General features: G+C 47.6%; 1 protein-coding gene across 2 annotated transcripts; it reads left to right on the top strand.

Annotated features, from left to right (window-relative positions):
- Positions 1–8,651: 8,651 nt before the first annotated feature.
- On the top strand, positions 8,652–18,635 carry LOC145338014 (polymeric immunoglobulin receptor-like). 2 transcript variants are annotated; one of them, XM_080182782.1, is made up of 4 exons: positions 8,652–8,714; positions 16,734–16,791; positions 17,549–17,890; positions 18,206–18,635. In XM_080182782.1, the coding sequence occupies exons 1-4, from the start codon at positions 8,694–8,696 to the stop codon at positions 18,583–18,585; spliced, it is 801 nt and encodes a 266-aa protein (XP_080038908.1). In that variant the 5' UTR covers positions 8,652–8,693; the 3' UTR covers positions 18,586–18,635. The 2 variants fall into 2 exon arrangements, with proteins under 2 accessions (XP_080038908.1, XP_080038907.1); XM_080182781.1 differs by lacking the exon at positions 8,652–8,714 and adding an exon at positions 14,238–14,328.
- Positions 18,636–18,767: the final 132 nt, after the last annotated feature.

Genomic DNA, 18,767 nt, shown 5'->3' with positions numbered 1-18,767 from the left:
CATATGGCCATATTGAACCACTTCACACAGATTTGTGCAGGTCATTATGTTACACGATGCCTCAGTGTCTACCTAACATTTCTTGTACATTTGATACTCTTCCTTTGCGGCCATCATTGTGAAACATTTCTCCTTTAGAGTTGACTATATAAAAATAATCAGTTTTATTGTCTATATTTCTTCATCAGACTCTTCTGCTGATGTCTCTCCAGTGGCCACCAACTCAATTGGTTCATTTTGCTTCTTTCGTACCAAACACTTGTGTGAAATTATTCTGCTGTAATCCTTTTCCTGTGTCTGCCATGCTCTGCAGTATTTGCATCCTGCCCTTTTTCTGCTTCGAGTGTTTCTCAGCGTAATTTATCTCCTGGTTTGCTCCAAAATACATGTGCTCTAAGTGATATTTCACAACTTCCACATTTCAACAAAGGTCTGTTTCTTTCCGTAGGTCAGTTTCTCACCAAGAGGTCTTGCATGTCTAAGTTAGTCTGTCTCTATTTTGATCATCTTTTAACTATTTGAATTCACATGATTCTCCATTATTGCATTCAAGTACTGGACACACTCCTCATTTTCACTCTGAACCTGAGTGTTGAATACATATCGTTCGTTTGTCGCGTTCACTCGAAGTTCAAAATGTGATTTTAAGGTTTTCAAATTCTCTACGGTCTGTTTTCTCTGCTCATCACTCAGATTAAGGTGGTGTACACATTTCAGTTGTCCCTCACCAACAGTGTGAAAAGCAGTGTTAAAAGTATGGCTTCTCTTATTGGTTCAGGCTTGTTAATTGAGCCTGTTGCAATCTCATAGTTCTGCCATTGTAAGTGAAAATCTGTGACCCTGGGTTCTGTGTCTTCTCTACATAATTTCCAAGGTTCAAAAAACTATTTTTCTCCACTTCCTGACACAATTTTTCATTTTTGATACTATTCATTAGTATCTGTCTTAATGAGAGGCTTCATTGAACTGTTCAGAGATGATTTGATTTATTATTGTCACATGTATTAGTATACAGTGAAAAGTATTGCTCCTTTGACACGAAACACACATTCAAAGCATACTGTTCACAGAGAAGGAAAGGAGAGGGTGCAGAATGTAGCGTTACAGTCAGGGCTAGGGCACAGAGAAAGATCAGTTTAATACAAGGTAGGTCCATTCAAAAGTCTGACAACAGCAGGGAAGAAGCTGTTCTTGAGTCAGTTGGTACGTGACCTCAGATTTTTGTATCTTTTTCCTGATGGAAGAAGTTGGGAGAGAGAGTGTCCAGGGTGCATGCGGTCCTTAATTATGCTGGCTGCTTTTCTGAGGCAGCAGGAAGTGTGGACAGAGTTAACGGACGGGAGGCTGGTTTGCGTGATGGACTGGGCTACATTCATGGCTTTTTGTAGTTTCTTGCGGTCTTGGCCAGACCAAACTGTGATACAATGAGAAAGATTGCTTTCTACGGTGCATTTGTAAAAGTTGGAGACAGTCGTAGCAGACATGCCAAATTTCCTTAGTCTTCTGAGAAAATAGAGGTGTTGGTGGGCTTTCTTAACAACTGTGTCAGCATGGGGAGGACCAGGACAGGTTGTTGGTGATCTGGACACCTAAAAACCTGAAGCTCTTGACCATTTCTACTTCGTTCCCATTGATGGAGATCGGGGCATGTTCTTCACTGAACTTCCTGAAGTCGATGACAATCTCTTTCATTTTGTTGACATTTGAGGGAGAGATTATTGTCTCTCTCAGCTGGCAGTCTAAAGTGCTGACCTCATGGCAGTCACGGGGCTATGGCAAGCAAGGTAAAGATAGTCTGTACCATCCACACACACAACTCTCCAAAGCTCCTTTACCAGCACCTTCCAAAGCTGTGGCCACCAAGAAATATGCCAGCAGGCACCTCCCATCACCCGCAATTTCCACTCTGAGTCATCCTGACTTGGAACTATATCCCCACTGCATTCGTTTCTTCATATCAATAATCACCCGGCACTCAGGATTCTCCTTACACCCCCTAGGGGGATTCTATTCTCCAGTTATCAATCACCCACCCCAGTGAACAGCCAACCCAGAATTGATACTGAGCAGAAATGATATTGCAGTGTTTCTGTGTAAGAGAACTGTGGATGTGTGCGACTGATAGTCAGAACTGGAGTGAGTGAAATGGTTAAATGTCAACTGAAACTATTGAACCGTTTAACTGAACTCAGCCCACACTAAAAAAACGAGTGTATCTGTCTGATAAAGCTGGGGGTTTGTGGATAGATTGAATGTTAATGGAAAATAGTTGAGCTACACCGACTCCAGTCAGCTTGGATCATGCAGACCAAGCCCAAGACAGGAGGTGAGAGGCCTGTCTTGTCAGCTGGGTCGGGAATGTCCCAACTTGTTGGGACTCTGAATTGGCTTTAATTTTACTTGATTGGATTGGAATAAAGCAAACAACAAAAAAAAGAAGACAGCGCGGATGTTGCTCTGATAGAGCTTGGGGAAGTTGGGGAGGGGTGGGGCAGGTGTGGTGCTGTTAAATGTTCTACTTTATATTCAACGCTCACTGCTATCTTGATTTCCATTTCCTTTGTGGTTTCATGACTATCTTTAACTGCTACAAATTTTGCATGGAATCTAGAACAACAACAAATTTAGATGTCGATGCAGCACCGAGGCTGAGAAACTCACCCGCAGAGTTTGGGCACCGTACTTACGCAAGGATATTTTGGCCTTGGAGGGAGTGCAGAGGAGGTTTACTAGGCTGATGCCGGAGTTGAGGGGGTTGAGCTATGAGGAGAGGCTGAATAAACTAGGCTTGTACTCGTTAGAGTTTAGAAGAATGAGGGGAGATCTCATTGAGACGTATAATATGATGAATGGGATGGATAGGATAGAGGTGGAGAGACTCTTCCCGCTCAGAAAGGACAATAGGACTCGGGGGCACAGCCTCAAGATAAAGGGGGGGGCGGTTTAGAACAGAGTTGAGGAAGAACGTCTTCACTCAAAGGGTGGTGAATCTCTGGAATTCTTTGCCCGTTGAAGTGGTGGAGGCTACCTCGCTAAATATTTTTAAGACGCGGGTTGATGGGTTTTTGATAAGAGAGGGGATTAAGGGTTATGGGGAGAGGGCGGGAAAGTGGAACTGAGCCACGACAGATCAGCCATGATCTTATTGAATGGCGGGGCAGGCTCGAAGGGCCAGATGGCCTACTCCTGCTCCTATTTCTTATGTTCTTATGTTATTTCTGACACTTTATGACCTTTAAACGTTGATGGAAATGAGCAGTTTGCAAATGACAGGGGTTGACCCTGCCATCCATGCATTCATTCGCCATCAGTGATTCGTTACTGTGACAAACATCAGACGTAGATGGAATCTGTCCATCAAGAGCTCGCTCGACCTACTCCTTCACAGATCATTTCCACTCCAGTTTCCACAAACCAGCCTATTTATTCTTTACTGCTGGGGCAGGTCCCAATATCCCACATCCCATCATACTGACACACAGTCGAACTTGGAGAGAAATCCTTCATCGTCACTGGGTTAAAATCCTGGAGCTCCCTCCCTAACGGCACCGTGGGAGCACCTTCACCACACGGGACTGAAACTGTTCAAGAAGAAACCCCATCACCACCTTCTCAAGGGAGGTCTCAGGATGAATAATAAATATCAGCCTTGCCAGAGATACCCACATCCTGAGAATGAACATATCGTTGTAAAGATGAAGCAAGTCATTCTTTCTGCTGCTTTTACATCCAGTAGTTTGTGCTCCACAAGGAAAACCCTTTTTATCCGGACAGATCCAGAGCCTGACTAACAACACCCCAACCAGGAGGGTCCGACTGGATACCATGGGTGGTGGGTTCACTCTCTGCTCCCATCAGGCATTAGTTCCCCGCTGGATGCCAACCTAGTTTTCAGAGACTGGGATTCTCATCTCTGCTCACCAGGCGAGAGAGAACAAGTAGCGATTGTAATAAAGAGGGGAAACCATGTCTGGTGAAAAAGCCACAGCAATGAGAATGTTCAATGTGTCTCAGATATTGAAAAAACAACAACTGAGGGAGCGCCACACTGTCAGAGGATCAGTACTGAGTGTGTGCCGCACTGTCAGAGGGTCAGTGCTGAAGGAGTGCTGCACTGTCAGAGGGTCAGTGCTGAGGGAGTGCTGCACTGTCAGAGGGTCAGTGCTGAAGGAGTGCTGCACTGTCAGAGGGTCAGTGCTGAGGGAGAGCCGCACTGTCAGAGGGTCAGTGCTGAGGGAGTGCTGCACTGTCAGAGGGTCAGTGCTGAAGGAGTGCTGCACTGTCAGAGGGTCAGTGCTGAGGGAGTGCCGCACTGTCAGAGGGTCAGTGCTGAGGGAGTGCTGCACTGTCAGAGGGTCAGTGCTGAGGGAGTGCCGCACTGTCAGAGGGTCAGTGCTGAGGGAGTGCCGCACTGTCAGAGGGTCAGTGCTGAGGGAGTGCCGCACTATCAGAGGGTCAGTGCTGAGGGAGTGCTGCACTGTCAGACAGAGGGTCAGTTTCAGGGAATGTGATCACTATTCAAGGATGCTCGTTGATGGGTGAGGAAAAGGGGTTGGATTCTGTTCCTTGGGGAAGGATAACCTGTTGAACGCCCTTCAGGTATCTGAACAGAGTTGGAGATCCATGCCAAGCATGTGCAGGTTTCCAAGTGGGATGCTCACTCACCCTTGCTGTTTGAGGACAATGAGGTGAGTGGGCATCTATGTGTGTGTGCGGGGGTAGACAGGAGAGGGGGCAGCAGTAAGTTCAGCGATATCTCTGTGGGGGGGTTGTGCAAGCCAGCAATGAGGCCAATGATGTCTGTGGGGGTTTGACAGTGATCTGGATGCTGGGAGGTCTTTTCCGCGATTTCCCAGCAATGTATGCAAACATGGGTTCCTGCCCATCCCACTGATTTCAGGCTCTTTGGCATGAATTGGCCACCCCCACACCGTCCAGCATTTAATGATATTCACAACTGGGACCTCTGCAGTGCACAGAGCGCAGAGATTCGGGTAAGAAGCTGAACTGAGAAAACACTCAGGATTTAGAACAGTTTTCCCTTCAATTCAGTGCTTTCCTACAGTGTATCAGGTGCATCAGATATCAGTGTATGCAGGAAAGGATGTCCCAAGGCATGGTACATTGGGGAGACCATGCAGACGCTACAACAGATGAATGAACACCGCTTGACAATCACCAGGAAGGAGTATTCTCTCCCTGTCAGGGAACACTTCAGCAGTCACGGGCATTCAGCCTCTGATCTTCGGGTAAACGTTCTCCAAGGCGGCCTTCACGACACACGACAGCGCAGAGTCGCTGAGCAGAGACTGATAGCCAAGTTATGCACACATGAGGACGGCCTCAACAGGGATCTTGGGTTCATGTCGCACTATCTGTAACCCCCGTGACTTGCCTGGATTTGCAAAACCTCACTTACTGTACTGTCTGGAGACAATACCCATCTCTTTAATCTGTGCTCAACCCTCTCTCCACTCACATTGTCTGTACCTTTAAGACTTGATAATCTGTAAAGACTCACATTCCAGCCATTATTTTGTAATGTGAGTTTGTGTCTTTCTTTGCCCTGTTTGTGATCAAAACTCCCACTCACCTGATGAAGGAGCAGTGCTCGGAAACTTAGTGACCTGTGCTTCCAAATCCACCTGTTGGACTTTAGCCTGGTGTCGGGAGACTTCTTCCTGTGTTTACCCCCGTCCAACGCCACATCAGGGCTGAGAAATTCCAGCGTCTCAAATTCCCACCATCCCCCGGAGTTTATTGTGAATAAGGAGCTGAATGGGGGTGAGGATGAAGGAAAGTTTCCCCCAGATCCCCCCCTTTCCCCCCCGGCTCTGAGACACTGACAGTACCTGCAGCTCCTTTCCATCCATTCCCCACACAGGGATCAGCTCGGAGACTCCACACTGACAACAGGGGGGACAGAAAACATCAGATTCTCCACTGAGCGGGAAAAGAAACTTTCTCTGCACGAGCCGGGGGCGGAGATGTTTTTATAGTTCTGAAATACAGGGGGGGGGCGGGACCTGGGTTTATTCACACAGAGAGGGGGGGTGCTGACCATCCCCGCTCTCTCCTCCCTCTCCCCGGGTGTGGGCTGAACAGTTTCCCGGGAGCCGGCACTCGGATTATTGTTTCACTCCAATCCCTTCAGGGGAAAAGCAGCTTTTAACCCGGTTTTTCCTGAGAGAGGCTGGGACATTAATCCTCACTCTCCCCCACTGTGTGTCTCTCTCTCTGAAGGGACTGATGCTTCTTCCCAAGTTCATCTCCCGTTCCCTCTCTGTCTCCCGGAGCTGATCCCTGTGTGGGGAATGAATGGAAAGGAGCTGCAGGTACTGTCAGTGTCTCAGAGCCGGGGGGGAAAGGGGGGGGATCTGGGGGAAACTTTCCTCCATCCTCACCCCCATTCAGCTCCTTATCCGGGGGAATGGATGGAAAGGAGCTGCAGGGACTGTCAGTAAAAACAGGAGCGGGGGAGGGGGCTGAGGGGAGAAATGGAGGGAGAGGGGAGAGTTGATGGGGAGAGAGGGGAAGGGGTGGCGGCAGTGAAGAGGCAGCTGGAGCGGCTCCTGATGATTTAGAGCCATTGAAAATTAAATGAAGAAAATTGCAGTGCCTTTGATTGATAAGCAGATGTAGAATCTGATTGACTCGCCCTCTGACTCTTTATCCAGTAGGAAAGTTGTGTAAATTCCCAGCTCAGAATTAAAATTTAAAATTCAATGTCATAGGGATCATAGAATCCCTACAGTGCAGAAAGAGGCCATTTGGCCCATCGAGTCTGCACCGACCACAATCCCACCCAGGCTCTACCCCCATATCCCTGTACATTTAACCCGCCAATGCCTCTAATCTACACATCCCTGGACACTAAGGGGCAATTTAGCATGGCCAATCAATCTAGCCCGCACATCTTTGGAGTGTGGAAACAGGAGCACCCAGAGGAAACCCACGCAGACACGGGGAAAATGTGCAGGCTCCATACAGACAGTGACCCAAGCTGGGAATCGAACCCAGGTCCCTGGAGCTGTGAAGCAGCAGTGCGAATCACTGTGCTACCGTGCCACCCATTTCTCTTCAGAACTGTTCTGTTTTTAGCTCCAATTTAGAGCAACTGAAATATGTTCCGTTTTAACCTAAAAACTACAGACACTGATGATGTAGTTATATCTTTCTCTTCTGTTCCCACTGCCACATTCTTCAATAAAACCTCCCAAAGCCACAACCTCCAGCCTCCTCTAGAAGGACAAGGGCAGCAGGAACATGGGGAACACCATCACCTCCAAGTTCCCCTCCCAGTCTCTCTCACACCGTCCCCACTTGGAGATATATCGGCCGTTCCTTCATCGTCACTGGGTCAAAATCCTGGAGCTCCCTCCCTAACGGCACCGTGGGAGCACCTTCACCACACGGGACTGAAACTCTTCAAGAAGAAACCCCATCCCCACCTTCTCAAGGGACATCTTCAGATGTCAGTTTTCACTGTGAAGGTTTATTTTGACGAGGTGAAATCTTCAGTGATACATTTTGGGAATTCCTGTCTGGAAGGCGCTAGACAAATGCAGCTCCGATTTTCAAATTTGTTCCACGGTTCCCTGCAATACCATCAGCTGGTCACCTGGTGGCGCTGTTGCTTGGACAGAGCGCCATCTGCTGCCGGGACCCCTTTAATACAGGAGCCAGACTCTGGGTTTATCTGTGTGAACCCCTTTAATACAGGAGCCAGACTCTGGGTTTATCTGTGTGAACCCCTTTAATACAGGAGCCAGACTCTGGGTTTATCTGTGTGAACCCCTTTAATACAGGAGCCAGACTCTGGGTTTATCTGTGTGAACCCCTTTAATACAGGAGCCAGACTCTGGGTTTATCTGTGTGAACCCCTTTAATACAGGAGCCAGACTCTGGGTTTATCTGTGTGAACCCCTTTAATACAGGAGCCAGACTCTGGGTTTATCTGTGTGAACCCCTTTAATACAGGAGCCAGACTCTGGGTTTATCTGTGTGAACCCCTTTAATACAGGAGCCAGACTCTGGGTTTATCTGTGTGAACCCCTTTAATACAGGAGCCAGACTCTGGGTTTATCTGTGTGAACCCCTTTAATACAGGAGCCAGACTCTGGGTTTATCTGTGTGAACCCCTTTAATACAGGAGCCAGACTCTGGGTTTATCTGTGTGAACCCCTTTAATACAGGAGCCAGACTCTGGGTTTATCCGTGTGAACCCCTTTAATACAGGAGCCAGACTCTGGGTTTATCTGTGTGAACCCCTTTAATACAGGAGCCAGACTCTGGGTTTATCTGTGTGAACCCCTTTAATACAGGAGCCAGACTCTGGGTTTATCTGATGTTTTATTCTGTTTAGTTTTAATTTATTCAATATTGTTTAATCTCTGCGGCAGTGCAAATCTGATACTGAAAACCGATTGACCTGATCTTCCTTGGCACAACTTTGTGGTTTGCATTCCTGTGTCTTTGTGGTTTTGATACCCTGAGTTTTGATACCCTTATGGCCAGCACCCCCTCTCTGTGTTAATGAACACAGGTCCCACCCCTGTACTGTGCTACACCTTGCTGTAGAGATTGTTCTCTAATGGGAAAGTGTTTCTCTGTTCCTGCTCAGTGGAGAATCTGACCCTTTCTGTCCCTCCTGTTGTCAGTGTGGAGTCTCCGAGCTGATCCCTGTGTGGGGAATGGATGGAAAGGAGCTGCAGGTACTGTCAGTGTCTCAGAGCCGGGGGGGAAAGGGGGGGATCTGGGGGAAACTTTCCTTCATCCTCACCCCCATTCAGCTCCTTATTCTCTGTGTCTCTGAGCCGGGGCGGGGGGGGGGGGGGAGAGAGTTTGTTTATTTCAGGAGTTTGTGTTCCTCACCCTGAGGGAGAAATCTTTCCTTCACCATTCTACTGGATCTGGGGGGTGAGATCCGCTCTGTTAATGTGGGGAGGGGGTGGTTGGGGCGGGGGAGTGCGGGGAATTTGATTATTTTTAACGGTAAATAACAGGAGGGCCGCGGGGCTGTTTCTGATTATAGTTAAAAAGTCTCACAACACCAGGTTAATGTCCAACCAGTTTATTTGATAGTAATCCCACAAGTTTTCAGAAACGCAGTTCCTTCGTCTGGTGTTTGGAAGGTTCTGATCAGAGAAAGGCATATAACACACACACAGTTTACAGATTACTGATTAGAATGTGAGTCTTTACAGCTAACCTGATATTCAGGTCTTAAAGATGCAGACAGTGTGTGTGGAGATAGCATCAGGCACAGGTTAAAGAGATGTGTATTGTCTCCAGACAGGACAGTAAGTGAGATTTTGCAAGTTCCTTTCCTGTTGGCGAACATTTCAGCGGTCATGGGCATTCAGCCTCTGATCTTTGGGTCAGTGTTCTCCAAGGCGGCCTTCACGACACACGACAGCGCAGAGTCGCTGAGCAGAGACTGATTACCAAGTTCCTCGTACATGAGGATGGCCTCAACCGGGATCTTCGGTTCATGTCACACTGTCTGTAACTCCCGTGACTTGCCTGAAATTGCAACATCTCACTTACTGTCCTACCTGGAGACAATACACATCTCTTTAACCAATGTCTAATGCTATCTCCACTCACGTTGTCTGCATCTTTAAGACTTGAATAGCATGTTAGCTGGAAAGACTCACATTCTAATCAGGATTCTGTACCTCTACATGCCCGTCTCTGATCAGAACCTTCCACACACCTGACGAAGGAATAGTGTTTCCGAAAGCTTGTGGGTTTCCTATCAAATAAATTGGTTGGACCTTAACCTGGTGTTGTGAGACTTCTTACTGTGTTTACCCCTGTCCAATGCTGGCAACTCCATATCTGTTTCTGATTGACAGCAGGATTGGTATCTGATTGGCTGACCCACTGTGTCTTCATTCAATAAAGTGCTGGAAATTCTCAGAGTTGAGCTTTCCAATGACATTTCTCTTCAGAACTTCTGTCTTTAGATCAATTTCCAGCAGGTCAAGTATCTTTAGTTCATTCCTATTGAGAGTAATTATAATTATTATTTTTCTCTTCTGTTCCCACTGCCGCATTCTTCAATAAAACCTCCCAAAGCCACAACCTCCATCCTCCTCTAGAACGACAAGGGCAGCAGGAACATGGGGAACACCATCACCTCCAAATTCCCCTCCCAGTCTCTCTCACACCGTCCCCACTTGGAGGTATATCGGCCACTCCTTCATAGTCACTGGGTTAAAATCCTGGAGCTCCCTCCCTAACGGCACCGTGGGAGCACCTTCACCACATGGGACTGAAACTCTTCATGAAAAAGCCCCATCACCACCTTGGACACTAAAACAAGACCAACAGCAACTAAATGGAATGATCAATGTGTTTTGGGCACTGACATCAACTCAATCACAACAATGAGGAATGTCTGTTTTTTTTCTGAAGCGTGGATGTTATTAAACATTGTGACTTTTGAGGCCACATGGACAGTAAAACATGTTCCAAATCACAGCAACATGAGGAGAGACCCCCGCAGCCAACAGTTCGATGTGTCTCTAAGGTCAGTTTCCGTTTTGTTTTCCTCATTTGAACATTGTTCTAATGTTAAAGAATGATCTGAGTTTTATAGCGGTTTATTTAACAATTATCACCTGTTTGAGGTGGAGACTGGTGGATAAATACTGCAAATAAACTAGTAACAACTCAGCAATTCCATTTCCAATAGTGGGTGTGGGATCCCTGAGAGATTCCTCAGTTTAATGTCTTTGAAATACAGACCCTCAGCACTGCAGTGGTATTGTCAGCATTTACTCTGAACTCCACTCAAAGGAGTGGGGTTTGAACCCACAAACTGCTGATTCTGGGGTGAGAATGTTAGCCATTGAGTCACGCCTGACATGTGGATTCCTGCAGCCTCTGCTACCTCGCATAAATACCCATTCTTCATGTGAGTGACAATGATGGTTTAATTTTACATGGTTGGATCCTTATTCAGGGTAAGTGAGGGTTGGAATATTTGACCTGCTGTCTTTGAGCTGTTTCTCTCACTACATTCGCCTTGTAGGATGTATTCACACTGGGGGGTGCTGCCATGCCCTGGGAGGGTGGGCCCTGAGGGGGTTGCCGTGCCGTGGGAGGGTGGGCCCTGGGGGGGAGGTGGTGCTGCCGTGCTATTCCAGCCTGACATTTCTGATAAACAGTTGAGTCTGTTTCTGATTTTGTCCTTTGTGAGAGTTTGCTGTGATTATATTATTGCATTATTTTCTACCTCGCAGCTGTGACTAGACTTCCAAAGATGTATTTTATTGACCTTAAATCTCTCATGGTGGAAACCATAGAGTCCCTACAGTGCAGAAGGAGCCATTTGACCCATCGAGCCTGCACCGACTACAATCCCAGCCAGGCCCTACCCCCATAACCCCCATGGTTTTACCCTGCTAATCCCCTGACACAAAGGAGTAATTTAACAGAGTAAATCAACCGAACCTGCACATGTTTGGGACGTGGAGGAAACCCACACAATGTGGGGAGAAACTGCAATCTCCACACAAGTTACCTGGGTCCCTGGTGCTGTGAGGCAGCAATACTAAGCGCTGTACCAGCTGTGCAGGGTGCTATGAAAGTCAACAGGGTGCCATTTTAAATTGAATATACCCCTGCAATACTGAGCTATTTCACCTGATAGTGCTAATAGAATCATAGCCTACAGTGCGGAAAGAGGCCAATCAGCCCATCGAGTCTGCACTGACTGCGACCCCACCCAGGTTTTATCCTCGTATCCTGACATATTTACATGCTAATCCCTCTAACCTACACATGTTGGGACTCAAAGGGTCAATTTTAGCACGGCCAATTAACCTAACCTGCACATCTTTGGACTGTGGGAGGAAACCCATGCAGACACAGGTAGAATGTGCAAACTCCATACAGACAGTGACCCAAGCTGGGAATCGAACCTGGGTCACTGGAGCTGTGAAGCAGCAGTGCTAACCACTGTGCTACCGTGCCGCTCTTGATCAGTTTGTGTTCACCACATGAGCTTGACAACATCGCCATTTGCTGTCTGGGCCCCTTTAATCCAGGAGCCAGACTCTGGGTTTATCTGTGTGAACCCCTTTAATCCAGGAGCCAGACTCTGGGTTTATCTGTGTGAACCCTTTTAATACAGGAGCCAGACTCTGGGTTTATCGGCTAATGTTACGCCGTTGTTTAAGAAGAGTGCCAGGCAAAAGGCGGGGAATTATAGGCCGGTTAGTTTAACGTCTGTGGTAGGTAAAATGTTAGAATCTGTCATTAAGGAGGAAATTGCGAGGCATCTTGAAGGGAATTGCTTGATAGAGCAGACGCAGCACGGTTTCATTAAAGGGAAGTCGTGTCTGACAAATTTACTGGAGTTCTATAAGGATGTGTCTAGGGCAGTGGATAGAGGAGAGCCAGTGGATGTGGTCTTTCTGGATTTTCAGAAGGCGTTTGACAAACTACCTCGCAAGAGGTTATTGCAGAAGGACGGGGACATGGAGTTGGGGGTAGGGTGTTAGCGTGGATAGAGGATTGGTTGTCAAATAGGAGGCAGAGAGTGGAGGTCAACGGGTGCTATTCGGATTGGCGGATGGTGACTAGTGGAGTGCCCCAGGGGTCGGTGCTGGGGCCTCAGCTTTTTACCATTGATATAGATGATCTGGAGGAGGGAACCAAGTGTAGGGTGTCGAAATTTGCTAATGACACCAAGATTGGGGGAACGGCAAATTGTGCGGAGGGTGTGGAGAGTCTGCAGAAGGATCTAGATAGGCTGGGCGAATGGGCCAGGAAATGGCAAATGGAATTTAATGTTGGCAAGTGTGAGGTGGTCCACTTTGGTAGGAATAATGGTAGGAAGGATTATTACTTACGTGGCGAAAAACTGCAGCAGGCGACGGTGCAGAGGGACCTCGGGGTCCGTGTGCATGAGTCGCAAAACCCCGGCTTGCAGGTGCAGCAGATGGTCAGGAAGGTGAATGGGATGCTGGCCTTCATCGCGAGGGGGGATTGGATATAAAAGTAGGGAGGTCTTGCTGCGGCTGTATAGGGCATTGGTGAGGCCGCAGCTGGAGTACTGTGTGCAGTTTTGGGCGCCGCACCTGCGCAAAGATATTTTGGCCTTGGAGGGAGTGCAGAGGAGGTTTACTAGGCTGATACCGGAGTTGAGGGGGTTGAGCTATGAGGAGAGGCTGAATAAATTAGGCTTGTACTCGTTGGAGTTTAGAAGAATGAGGGGAGATCTCATTGAGACATATAAGATGATGAATGGGATGGATAGGATAGAGGTGGAGAGACTCTTCCCGCTCAGAAAGAACAGTAGGACTAGGGGGCACAGCCTCAAGATAAAGGGGGGCGGTTTAGAACGGAGTTGAGGAGGAACTTCTTCACTCAAAGGGTGGTGAATCTCTGGAATTCTCTGCCCGTTGAAGTGGTGGAGGCTGCCTCGCTAAATATTTTTAAGACGCGGGTTGATGGGTTTTTGATAAGAGAGGGGATTAAGGGTTATGGGGAGAGGGCCGGAAAGTGGAACTGAGACACGACAGATCAGCCATGATCTTATTGAATGGTGGGGCAGGCTCGAAGGGCCAGATGGCCTACTCCTGCTCCTATTTCTTATGTTCTTATGTAACCCCTTTAATACAGGAGCCAGACTCTGGGTTTATCTGTCTGAACCCCTTTAATACAGGAGCCAGACTCTGGGTTTATCTGATGTTTTATTCTGTTTATTTTTAATTTATTCAATATTGTTTAATCTCTGCGGCGCTGCCAATCTGACACCGAAACCCGATTGTTCTGACCTTCCTCAGGAAAACTCTGTGGTTTGTATTCCTGTGTTTGCTGTTGTGATACTCTGAGCTGTTTCATTGGTTGATCAATTTTCAAACTCAAATTTCCCGCTGAGGGCGGAGCCTGGGCTGGGGGGCGGGGCCTGGGCTGGGGGGGCGGAGTCTGGACTGTACCATTGTGAGACACACTGGGGGGGGGAGTGAGGATTAATGTCCCAGCCTCTGTCAGGAAAACCCGGGTTAAAAGCTGCTTTTCCCCTGAAGGGATTGGAGTGAAACAACAATCCGAGTGTCGGCTCCCGGGAAACTGTTCAGCCCACACCCGGGGAGAGGGAGGAGAGAGCGGGGATGGTCAGCACCCCCTCTCTCTGTGTGAATGAACCCAGGTTTCCCCGCCCCCCCGCTGAAGTTTGAAATTGTTCTCTAACGGGTAAACGCGCCTCTTTTCCCGCTCAGTGGAGAATCTGATGTTTTCTGTCCCTCCTGTTGTCAGTGTGGAGCCTCCGAGCTGATCCCTGTGTGGGGAATGGATGGAAAGGAGCTGCAGGTACTGTCAGTGTCTCAGAGCCGGGGGGGAAAGGGGGGGATCTGGGGGAAACTTTCCTCCATCCTCACCCCCATTCAGCTCCTTATCCGGGGGAATGGATGGAAAGGAGCTGCAGGGACTGTCAGTAAAAACAGGAGCGGAGGAGGGGGCTGAGGGGAGAAATGGAGGGAGAGTTGATGGGGAGAGAGGGGAAGGGGTGGCGGCAGTGAAGAGGCAGCTGGAGCGGCTCCTGATGATTTAGAGCCATTGAAAAATAAATGAAGAAAATTGCAGTGCCTTTGATTGATAAGCAGATGTAGAATCTGATTGACTCGCCCTCTGACTCTTTATCCAGTAGGAAAGTTGTGTAAATTCCCAGCTCAGAATTAAAATTTAAAATTCAATGTCATAGGGATCATAGAATCCCTACAGTGCAGAAAGAGGCCATTTGGCCCATCGAGTCTGCACCGACCACAATCCCACCCAGGCTCTACCCCCATATCCCTGTACATTTTACCCGCCAATGTCTCTAATCTACACATCCCTGGACACTAAGGGGCAATTTAGCATGGCCAATCAACCTAACCCGCACATCTTTGGAGTGTGGAAACAGGAGCACCCAGAGGAAACCCACGCAGACATGGGGAAAATGTGCAGACTCCATACAGACAATGATAACATAATAAGAACCCAAGAAGTAGGAGCAGGAGTAGGCCATCCAGCCTTTCGAGCCTGCCCTGCCATTCAATAAGATCATAGCTGATCTGTTGTGGCTCAGTTCCACATTCCCGCCCTCTCCCCATAACCCTTAATCCCCTTGCCTATCAAAAACCCATCAACCCGTGTCTTAAAAATATTTAGCGAGGCAGCCTCCACCACTTCAACGGGCAGAGAATTCCAGAGATTCACCACCCTTTGAGTGAAGAAGTTCCTCCTCAACTCCGTTCTAAATCACACCCCCCTTATCTTGAGGCTGTGCCCTCTAGTCCTACTGTCCTTTCTGAGCAGGAAGAGCCTCTCCACCTCTATCCTATCCATCCCATTCATCATCTTGTACGTCTCAATGAGATCTCCCCTCATCCTTCTAAACTCTTAACGAGTACAAGCCTAATTTATTCAGCCTCTCCTCATAGCTCAACCCCCTCAACTCCGGTATCAGCCTAGTAAAACTCCTCTGCACTCCCTCCAAGGCCAAAATATCGTTGCGTAAGTGTGGCGACCAAATGATAATGTAGTTATATCTTTCTCTCCTGTTCCCACTGCCGCATTCTTCAATAAAACCTTCCAAAGCCACAACCTCCAGCCTCCTCTAGAAGGACAATGGCAGCAGGAACATGGGGAACACCATCACCTCCAAGGTTCCCCCCCAGTCTCTCTCACACTGTCCCCACTTGGAGATATATTGGCCGTTCCTTCATCGTCACTGGGTCAAAATCCTGGAGCTCACTCCCGAACGGCACCGTGGGAGCACCTTCACCACACGGGACTGAAACTGTTCAAGAAGAAGCCCCATCACATGTATCTTCACATGTCAGTTTTTTCTGTGAAGGTTTATGTTGACGAGGTGAAATCTCAAGTGATACATTTTGGGAATTCCTGTCTGGAAGGCGCTAGACAAATGCAGCTCCGCTTTTCAAATTTGTTCCACGGTTCCCTGCAATACCATCAGCTGGGCACCTGGTGGTGCTGTTGGTTGGACAGAGCGCCACCTGCTGTCTGAACCCCTTTAAAACAGGAGCCAGACTCTGGGTTTATCTGTGTGAACACCTGTAATATTGTGGAGATGCTGGCGTTGGACTGGGGTAAACACAGTAAGAAGTCTCTCAACACCAGGTTAAAGTCCAACCAATTTATTTGATAGCGCTCCCTCAGCCCTGACCCTCTGACAATGCAGTGCGGCAAGGCAGTTAACACCCACTGGGGAGAGCACTTTAGGATCTCTGTAACCAGGATCCAGCCTTTGACACAATGCCATTGACACCATCTTGCAACACGCTACCCACCATCATCTCAGCACAACCCCAGCTCAATGTGAGGGCAAAAAAAACATCCGAAAGCTGAAAAACAGCAAGGCCTCTGGCGCAGGTGGAATCCTCACTGAAATATTAAATCCAGCAGAGATACTCTTCACAAGAATCCACAATCTCATCCCACGTGCCATCCGACACAAGACTGGGATTAAACTCACAGTCTCGGGGTTTATAGATCTTTAACAGCGCTTCAGTGACTTGGCTGAAAGGCTTTACAAAGTGACCTTTCCCCATCGTGCCCTGGCAGCGGCTGTTCCAAGCTTGAATGTGTCTCTCAGCACGTAATCCTGGGCAAGGGGACAATTCTTTGCACTGGAAGTTTGAGGCAGTCCAATCATCAGTCTGAACAGTGGGTGAACCTGTTGTAAAGGGGGTCACTGTGTTTTCTTGTTGCAGGGACACAACTTCCACAGACTCCTGCTGCTGCTGCTGAGTGTTGTTGCTGCTGTTTCAGGTAAGAGCTGTGACTGCTGGAACATTTCAGCACTGATCACAGGGTGGGGGGATCAGGAATACATCTAGCTTTAAGGTGCTGTGTGTCCTGCCAGTGGAGCCATTGAGGGAGTGGACACAGTAGTTTCACATCACACACAATGATCATCAGAACTGAAAGGAAGGAAGTTAATGTTTTCACATTAACCCCTGTGATGTGAACAGTGGGATCTGGACATTGAGCAACACTCAGTGACACTGGGATGGGTAACTGGATAACACTGGGATGGGTGCCTGAGATCCAGTGGGTCTCAGATGGGAATCGAAAGGGACTGGGATGAGATCCTGAGCTCTGGAATCAGGAGTCTGGGACTGTCCTGAGATCAGATCGACGTTAGTAAATCTGATCTTTACATTTCAGGGTCAGTTTTCAGCTCCTGAGTTCCATCTCACATTGTCCACCCCCCCAGTCTGTGATTTTTCTCCCAAGGGAAGGTGACCAATATCCTGATGTGTTCTCCCAGCACGTGTACAAATGGAAAACATGTGATTCAAAGTGTTGTCCAGCTGCTCTGTGCTTACAAATATCCAGCACAAGCTGGTTTTAGTTAAAGGCCCTCAATGTCTGAGCTTTAACCTTCCCACACAAATGAAAGCAGTGAGGTACTGATCAGTGCTTCTTGTAAATCGAGCATGGCAGTGTAACCATGTGAAGCTTGGGGTGTAATGTAGCAGCAGGGAGGTTATATCTGTGGATAAATACTTTCAATCTTTTCCAGGTTTTTCACATTTCCCAGTTTCTGGGTTCCTTGGGAAGCAGGTTGTGCTGCCCTGTACCTACAAAGGGAATGTCCCAGTCTCAGATTTACTGGTAATCTGGACGACACCCAAACGTGAGTTTTTGCACAAGTTTATCAATGGAAACGATGATTTGACAGAACAAGATCCACAGTTCAGAAACAGAACAAAGCTGTTCAAAGGTCAACTGGAACAAGGAAACTGGTCAGTCCTGCTCTCTGACCTCGGGGAGTCAGACCGGAGCCAGTACCAGTGTCGGATCTACAAGATTGATAAACAAATTCATTGGGAGAAAGTTGATTCAGTCGATCTCTTTGTAACAGGTGAGAGGTTTCTATTTCAGATGTTCCACATTTATGATGCAGTGATTATATTAAAATTATTTAGAGTCTTTTGAACGTTTGTGCAGTTGTTTCACTGGATAGACAGTGAGTAACATTGGAAGGTTTGAAATGTGTGACATTTTAACAAAGAATGATTGTGTGAGAGTGAGTGGTGTGAGTCACTGTTACCTGTAACTGGTCCTTAAATTACCTGGAATTGTTATTTCTGTTCCTGAGTCTCACCTTCCTGTCCCTCAGATATGGAGTTCAACAAGGAGATTCTATCCATTTATAAATACTTCCAATCTTTTCCAGGTGACTCGCCTGTCCCAGTTTCTGGGTTCCTTGGGGAGCAGGTTGTGCTGCCCTGTACCTACAAAGGGAATGTTACCATCTCAGATTTACTGGGAATCTGGGGAACTACCAAGGGTGATATCTTACACAGAGTGGTCAGTGGAAACGATGATTTGACACAACAAGATCCACGGTTCAGAAACCGAACAAAGCTGTTCAAAGATCAACTGGAACAAGGAAACTGGTCAGTCCTGCTCTCTGACCTCAGGGACTCGGACCAGAATGATTATCAGTGTCAGATTTACAAGAGGCTGGAGACAGGCTATTATTGGGAGCAATTTGATCTCGTCCATTTCTCTGTAACAGGTGAGAGATTTCTGTTTCAGGTTTTCTGTATTTAATCTCTAATTTTTATGGGTTCAGTTGTGCAGTGGTTATGTGACTAGACTAATAATCCAGAGACCTGGACTAATAATCCAGAGAATGTGAGTTCAAATCCCACTGTCTCAGTTTCAGAATTTAAATTCAGTTTATTTAATAAAAATCTGGAAATATAAAATTGGTCCCACTAAAAGTGACCCTG

The sequence above is a fragment of the Carcharhinus amblyrhynchos genome, unplaced genomic scaffold, assembly GCF_965287045.1.
Source record: "Carcharhinus amblyrhynchos unplaced genomic scaffold, sCarAmb.v2.hapA scaffold_89, whole genome shotgun sequence".
NCBI lineage: Eukaryota > Metazoa > Chordata > Chondrichthyes > Carcharhiniformes > Carcharhinidae > Carcharhinus > Carcharhinus amblyrhynchos.
Note: the sequence above shows the minus strand (reverse complement) of the source record. Positions and strands in the feature narration are given on the sequence as shown.

Bases quoted from the DNA above. Each gene is read 5' to 3' on its own strand.
- LOC145338014 (XM_080182782.1), top strand. From the start codon at position 8,694: ATGGATGGAAAGGAGCTGCAG. The intron at 8,715-16,733 runs GTACTGTCAGTG...TTCTTGTTGCAG, and splicing joins TGGATGGAAAGGAGCTGCAG to GGACACAACTTCCACAGACT. The intron at 17,891-18,205 runs GTGAGAGGTTTC...AATCTTTTCCAG, and splicing joins AGTCGATCTCTTTGTAACAG to GTGACTCGCCTGTCCCAGTT.